Below are 8,002 nucleotides of genomic sequence, written 5' to 3'. Positions count from 1 at the left end.
CGGCTGCCGCCGAGCCTTACCCGGTGTCCGGGGCCAAGCGCAAGTACCAGGAAGACTCAGACCCCGAGCGCAGTGATTACGAGGAGCACCAGCTGCAGAAGGAGGAGGAGGCGCGCAAGGTGAAGAGTGGCATTCGCCAGATGCGCCTCTTTAGCCAGGACGAGTGCACCAAAATCGAGGCCCGCATCGACGAGGTGGTGTCCCGCGCCGAGAAGGGTCTGTATAACGAACACACGGTGGACCGGGCACCACTACGCAACAAGTACTTCTTCGGCGAGGGCTACACGTACGGCGCCCAACTGCAAAAGCGCGGGCCCGGCCAGGAGCGGCTCTACCCCCCGGGCGACGTGGATGAGATCCCAGAGTGGGTACACCAGCTGGTGATCCAGAAGCTGGTGGAGCACCGCGTCATCCCCGAGGGCTTCGTCAACAGCGCCGTCATCAACGACTACCAACCTGGCGGCTGTATCGTGTCTCACGTGGACCCCATCCACATCTTTGAGCGTCCCATCGTGTCTGTGTCCTTCTTTAGCGACTCCGCGCTCTGCTTTGGCTGCAAGTTCCAGTTCAAGCCTATCCGGGTGTCGGAACCTGTGCTTTCCTTGCCGGTGCGCAGGGGAAGCGTGACTGTGCTCAGGTAACCCACCCGGGAGGAGGGGGCAGCTTAGCTTCTTTAGTTGCCCTCCCTGACCCAGGAGGCAGCAGCTTCTAGGAGCCTGTGCTTTATTTTACAGTTCTGGCTCATTCTGTTTTGCGGGGGTGATGAGGGGAAAGGGGTCTGCGTTTAAAAAACGTAGTAGAAAAGCAGGCAGGGAGGACTCGGGGAACCATCTCGAATTCTGTATCTTGAGGGTAGGTTTGGCATGATCAGGGACCTGACTGAAAATTGAAGGCATCTTTCTAGAAGGCTAAGATTGTAGGAGTCTCCGTTTGTGATTTTAGCAAATCACTTTTTTATTCTGGGCTTCTATTTTCAAATTCGTGTTTAAAAAAAAAAATAGTTGAATTTACTATTTCAGTCTTTCCAACTCTGCTATTCGTCGTTTCCTTAACAGAGACAGTGTTCATGGACTCAACAGAAAATACAGAAGAAGGCCCTTGAGCATATTTAACTGATACACATTCTACATTGAACAGAGTTGTAGTTGGGCCAAGAATAGAGTGCAGTGCACTCTTAAAATTCAGCCCCTGTTGGCTGCAGAAGAGCCCATTGGTGTGTACCTTTTATCAGGACTAAATGAAACAAAATAAAGCTGGTTTCTTTACCTGGAATTTGGTCTTATGGTTACGTCAGCAGCAGAACCTAGGTTCTTGGCCTGTTTGGGGCCCCAGATACTGCTGAGAATTAGTACCCTGATCCCCAGAGGAGATTGCCTGCTGAAGGAACACTTTTGCTCTTTATATGAGGCAGAACGTTTATTTAGGAGCTGCCTTCTTCCAACCCTGAAACAAGTAAATCTAGCAAAGTACTTCCATAAATCCCCAAAACCTCTTAGGAGGTCTAGACTCCAGCTGTTCAGAGTGGCTTGGTTGACCACCAAATTCTAGTACGAGATCAGGACACACTGAGATTTTGTTGTGAGCAGTTTAAGCTCCAAAATGCAGTCAGTGCCATAGCCCATGGTCATGGGGAGAAGCAGAGTCCCTGGAGCCCTCCTAATATGAGTAGGTCATCTATCTGAGTCGAACAGCCTGAGGCTGCTTTCATATCTGGGATGGTAGCAGAGCCTTGTGATATCCAAGGTCTCCTGATGGGGAAGTTTGGGAAGTCAGTGGCAGCAGAAGCAGTACTTGGCCTCCTTATGTATTAGTTGCCCCTTTTATCATTTGGGCTTTGAAACTTCTCCTTAGACCTATACATAGTACTCCTAGATTGATGTCTTAGCAGAGCCCTTTAGGATAGGATTTCCAGGGCAGACCCTCCCAGGTGGCTTGCTATAGAAGACAGTTTGGTGTCTGACTTCACTGAAGGGTGGTAGATGCCGAAAGAACCTCACACAAGAGCTGTTTGGTCTGTTAATGAGATATTAATTTTTCACATAGTCACAGCCCTCAGGGTTGTCGTCAAGAGGTACAGTAGTCGGCTATGGAATGGGGCAATCACAGGAAGCAGTTTGACTTTGAGACTCCCTACCCTTGTTCATATGGGCACCCCTGTATTGAGCAGAGTTTCGAGTTCTTAAAATGCAGGTCTGTTAGTGATCAACAGGGTTGCATCAGTCATCTTTTCCTTAGAATAGTAAAGCCCTAAATCTTTCCTAGTCCTTTCCAACCCCTCTTGAATTCTGACTTGGCTATGGAGTTGGTGTGGGAGGCTCAGCCATGTCCTGAAAAGTGCTGCCTCAGGCTTTGAATCCAGCTCTCCTCATTTGCTTTGAGATTTCCTGGGTGTTCTCTGAGCTGGCTTTCCCATCTGTAAAATGGGGGTGATGCCAACTTCTAAAGCCTATTAGAATTAAGTAGTGATTTTGTGTCCTGGCACAGGGTGGACACTTAAATGGGTGCTCACTTTCATGCACAACCATTTAATGATTCCCTGCTCTCTCTTTGGGGAAGGGGCTAGGGATGTGGTGGAGCTTAAAACATGGCTCTTCCCTTCATAGAATTCACAGCTTATTGGAGGCCACAGACAGTTAATATTAAGTCCAGAAAGGTAACTGCAGGAGTGCGTTGAGGGAGGCATCCTAACCCACTCTGGAGTGCTGGAAGTTTTGGGGAGAAAGTAAGCTGGAACTTGAAGGGTGACTAGGAGGTAACCAAGCAAAGAAGATTTTGGCAGCAGTAGCAGAGAATAGCTGTAGGTATTTTACCGGGGGCGGGGGGGGGGGCGGGCATGGGCGTGTAGATGCTGGCTTGAGGCAGATGAAGTTCATTATTAGTCCTCACATCCAACCTGGACTTGAAGTAGAGATGCTGGTGAGGCATGTCTTGGTAAAGCTCTAGGTCAGAGCTTTTCAATACCGGTTTTATTGACGTTTTGGGGTTGGCTAATTCTTTGTTGTATGGGGGCTGTCCTGTGCATTGTAGAATGTTTGGCAACATCACTGGTCTCTATGCAGTAGATGCCAGTAACACCTATGGCAACCAAAAATGTCTCCAGACATTGCCAAATATCCCTTGGGGGGCAAAATCATCCCCAGTTGAGAGCCACTGCTCCAGGGTTCAGAACACCCCCACTAATTTAAATCTTATTACACTTGCTCACTTAGCACTGTCAACTTACTTGGTGTGCAGGTGGGTGAATACCTTCCTGTTAGTAGTGGTTCTTTTCAAATCCTCTTGAGCTCATATATTTCCTGGTATGTATCCCAGTCCAGAGATGAGGAGCTGTCAAGGCTACAGATTGGAAGGGAGTGGCTGATGAAGAGTTGTTCTCTGCATATGGGGAAGGGCTGTAGTGATTCTCATCTGACTCAGACTTCAGTTGTTGGTGGCTGTGGTGTCCTGTCCCGGACAACATGGCAGGAATACAGTTTAATATTTAATAGTTGTTAGCATGGATGTTAGTGTGTGGCACAGGTTGACTCAGCAGCATCCAAACGTGGGCATTTAGAGCAAGGCCTCACAGACCCTTCTGGAGGTACTTTAAACTTCTTTCCAAACCCATTTGTTTTTTTTGGGTTTTTTTTTGTAACTTTCTCATGTTGGGCCTGGATGGATCCCCTCTTAATGCTCTTCTCTAGAGAAATAATATATTTTATCTCCTTTTCCTATCAATTCATACCACCTATCTTCTGTTCCCTGTAGGGTGAATGGGAAGATTAAAACATATTTAAGTTGGATTAATTAGAATAATTACTTCAAGGCTAATTGCTTACTTGCTGCTATTTTTAATCATTGATATACGGGCAGTAGTTTGGTGGCCAGGTGCCCAGAGACCCAGGCCCTAGCCACCGGTCTGGAAATGACTGTATTGCCCAGCCATGGGATATACAGAGGTGAGCTGAGCCTGTAACTCCTAGTTAACAATTGATAACTGGGTGGAGTGAGTACCCCTGTCAGTTCTGGGCTAATGTCTGATCTTCAGCTGGTTGAAAGCAAAATTTAGCTTTCTGGCTTAAAATAGTTGGGAAAGTAGGACAGATAGGTCTGGGCCACATCTCTTGTGTGGAATCTTCTGATTTCCATGAGAAGGGGAGGAACCTCAGGATGAAGTCAGGGTAGTGCATTCTCAGGAGGAGCTTTGGGCCAGTGGGATTGGCTGACCTCGGTTCTGCGAGGCCTGATAAGAAGGCAGAGGGCAACAAAGGAAAGGAAGCTAGCAGGCAAGCCATGGTCTTAATCATGAAGCTCAGAGCAAGCAGAAAATAAATAGGTCATAAAAATTTCAAGGCTGGATGACCATTTTTGCCTGGGCAATTGGTGTGCAACCATTGTTTAGGTAGGGTGCTTGCTTTTTAGGGACCTGGGCTCATCTTTACAGACTTCTTCCATGGGAGTCATTGGTATATCTGTGGCCTTTGCTGAGGCCGGTGATGTCACCAGGAAACACAAATGGGCTTTTATTTCTGCCCCTCATTACCTACCAAAACCCAAAAGTCCCCCACTCAAAACGAAAAACAAAAATTGGTGTAGCATAGACACTGACTAAGAGTTTGGTTGGAGTTCTAGTCTCACCACTTTAGCTGTTTGACCCTGGGCAGGGTACTTAACCTCTCTGGGCCTGAGTTTTCCTCTGCAAAATGGGGCTATTAATACCATAGAGTTATTGAAAATTGAATCTCTTTCAGACTACTGAATACTTGAAGTTTAGGTAAAGTGTCTCTGGAAATGAGTTACCTTCTCTGCTCAGCTACTACTCTCTATCTGTACCTTGATGTATACAAATTGGGACTCTGAGCAAGTAGATAGTGTTCTTTCTAGATTCAGAAAGTCCTGGGACTTCTAATAAAGTTAGGGCGTGTGTTGTCTTGGAGGTTTGGGTCTGGTTATAACTTGAGCCTGAGCTCACCATCCTAACCCTGTGTCCAGGTGGCTGGCCTGCTTCCGTCAAAGCCTCAGCTTCTCAGTCCTGCAGGCCTATCACTGGTGAGGTAGGCTTGTGGAAGCTGCCCATAGCAGGTATGCCTAACCATAGGGAGGCTGTCACAAGGCTGATATCTTGGCCAGTACCTCCGTCTCTGGTTCTGTCCTGTGCCAGGTAGGGCACAGAGTAAATGGGAAATGGTGGCCATCTTGGAAAAGTGCATTAACTCAGTCTCCAACTCAGTCCCCTAGGGGAGAGATATATAGTCCCTTGTCATTGAATTTTTAAGATTTCTCATTTAACCTGCACCTAATCCTCTGAGGACTGACTTGCCATGATCTCTGTTTTGCACATGTAGAAACTGAGGCTTTAAAGCAGTAGAACAGTTGAGCCTGACAGACACATTTGTCTACTGTATGCAGAGCTGAGGAAGAACTTTGCAGAGCTTTGTCTTGTAGGGAATATAGTTTCCACAAAACCAAATGTAGTAGTAGAGAGGCGTGGGTGGGCAGTGTGGAGAAAACCCAGCCCCGGGGAGGTGAGGAAAGCTACTTAGGGAAGGAGACTCTTGAGTTACTATAAGGCACAGCTAATGGATGACAGAGCCAGGTTCTGTCAGTCTTGATGCTTGGGGCATGTTAGTCACTACTGCAAGAGGAGAGAGGGAACTTCAGGGGGCTCAGCACAAGCAGGGAGCAGACAAGTTGATCAGCACAAGGTATTTCCTCCTTTCTCTTCCCTGTGAAAACAAAAGAGCAGGAAGCACTGGAACTTTTCTTCATGCCAAGGGTAAGACTGGACCCAGGGTATATTAAATTTCAAGCCAGCTGACTGGGAGTCTCAGTTTCTCTTGTAGCAAGTAGGTTCCTTAGCAGTAAATAACCTGGTCTCTGCTGGACACTTTCTGATGAAGTTTGGCCATACAAGCATCCCTTGGTCAGGACTTTGAGCCTCCAGCTCCCAAAGGAGCCTGATAATTGAGGAGGTATCAGTAGGCAGTGTCATAGCTGCCAGGAAGTTCTAGAATACTAGTGCTAATGAGCTCTTCTGGTGGGGTCAGTGCCACAGTCATTTCTGTGGGCCTCTGCACTTCTACCTCCTCACTAGTTCTGAGGCCTGGGCTCTGTGGCAGGAACCTGGCATGGCTTATTTTTCACTCTAGAGCCCTTTGGGGGTGAGGACAGTTAAGATTTGACAAACATCTGGATTTGCTCCAGAACTGCATTAAGTGTTGGAGATGAGAAGTCAGGGCCCTTCGTAGTGCCTATAGTCAAGTCAGACAGATTCGTAACACTTGTTAACAGTAGAGAAGGTTGCCTGAATCCAGTACTGTAGATTCAGGGCTTAGAAATGTGCTTGGAGTACCTTTGAGGAATTGGACTTAGCTCTTTGAGGAAATCCTGTGTTTATATGGGACTGTCTTACAGCCCAGACCTGAATCCCTCAATGTGGAGCGTCAAGAGCATAGGAGGAGACCTAGAGCTCCTAGCCCTGGAAATAGGGCCCAGGAGGCCTCTGCTGTTGGCAGATCCCTGCAGGGGGAACCTGGATCACATCTCCTTGGTAAATGCTGAACCCAAGGCTCGGGCTTGCCCCAGAGTGGTCCAGGGCCCTCCGGCTTATGTCAAGTGTTTAGTAAATGGGGATGGTGTACCAAGCACCCTGCATTGCCTAACAATTCTCAAACAGCCCTGCAGGTAGGACTCCACTGCCCCTTTTCAAAGGTGCCAGCCATGTGGTGTTAGAACTATAATTCTGCCTGGAAGGGAGGAAGCACTGTCCCCATCTAAAAATTTTTATAGTTATTAGTGTTCACAAAAGAGTGCCTACGTTATAAAGCATAACAAAATGAACACCCAGGAATCTACTGTTGTCCATATTATGTATGAAGAAACAGGTTTAGGCCCAGCAAGTGACTTAACTAAAGTTACAAAGCTAGCAGGTAACAAAGCTCAGGTTTGAACCCAGATCTCTTCAACTCAATTCCTGTGTGGCATTTCTCACCATGGGCCTACAGATATTAATAGGTGTTATTTGAGAGAAGGTTCTTTGGTCAGTGCTCAGTTAAAGTCAGCAGTTCTTTTGCTACAGTAATTCTCAGATCCTTTAACATACTAATGCTTTTTTAAACTCTTTAATATTTTCCAACTTGATTTGACTGTCGACATTTGTCCATTGTCTCTTGTGTGACTGATGCTCACAAAGAAAACTGAAAAACTCTGATCTAGGAGCAGCTCTCAGGGGAAATCCCTAAAACAAATGTTCTTTTCTCTACCCCTATTATGGCATCAAATCAGATTTCCAAATCAGAGGTACTTTCCTCTCAGACTTACTTTTTACTTGCTCTTGCTTCTAGTTCTTGTCCACAGCTGGGGCAGCCGGCTGTGGCCATTTTGAGGAGTCCTTCCCTTGCCCACAGTTTTTCTGACAAGTTAAGCATGTGTCTTTACAGCTGCCCTCAAAAGGGGAGATGATTAGCATCCTGGTCAAGGAAGATTTGTGGTCCAGGGATGGTCAAGGGAATCCTGAGCAGGAGGAGATTAAGAAGGTGCTCACCTCCCACTAGACCTGTGGCCAAGTGTGTTTCTGACTGTATAGAACTGCCTCAGCTCAGTGGAGGAACTTGGGGTGGGGTACCTCTTGGGTGCTATGCTCTCAGTTAGGGTATGCAATGGGGCTCAGGAAGCTGAGTTTGCTTTTACAGTTTCAAATCAGAAAGACGTTAGCTGTGAAGAGAACAGTCATCTATGTTCATTGGTTTGAGAGCATTTTTAAAAATCATGTAACTTGATGAAAATAGATATTTGTGATGGAAATTCTTAAAATATCCCAAACACAGCTGTCTTCAAGATTTTGAATTCCCCTCCTGCCCCCCAAATGGAGGTTTTTTGAATGCTTTTTTTTCAAGTAGACAAAATCTCATTTTGAACATTTTAGTCTTAGTTCTCTCTGGTGACTCAGTGCTGTCAGTGTCTGCCTCGGCTTCCTCTGCAAGCCGAAGGGTAGGGGAAAAAGGAGGGAAGGAAGGATGGGGGA

The 8,002-nt window shown here is 46.8% G+C and overlaps 1 protein-coding gene across 1 annotated transcript in view; it reads left to right on the top strand.

Moving 5' to 3' along the window:
* ALKBH5 (alkB homolog 5, RNA demethylase) overlaps positions 1–8,002 on the top strand; it is a 22,362-nt gene that overhangs the window by 970 nt on the left and 13,390 nt on the right. Inside the window, exon 2 of the mRNA XM_006908442.3 lies at positions 1–637. This exon is cut by the window's left edge and continues 23 nt beyond it. Within this exon, the coding sequence (XP_006908504.1) occupies positions 1–637 (637 nt within the window). The remainder of the gene's footprint in view (positions 638–8,002) is intronic.

The sequence above is a fragment of the Pteropus alecto genome, unplaced genomic scaffold (assembly GCF_000325575.1).
Source record: "Pteropus alecto unplaced genomic scaffold, ASM32557v1 scaffold52, whole genome shotgun sequence".
In the NCBI taxonomy this organism is placed as follows: Eukaryota; Metazoa; Chordata; class Mammalia; order Chiroptera; family Pteropodidae; genus Pteropus; species Pteropus alecto.
The sequence above is the reverse complement of the archived record's forward strand: the minus strand, read 5'-3'. Positions and strand labels throughout refer to the sequence as shown.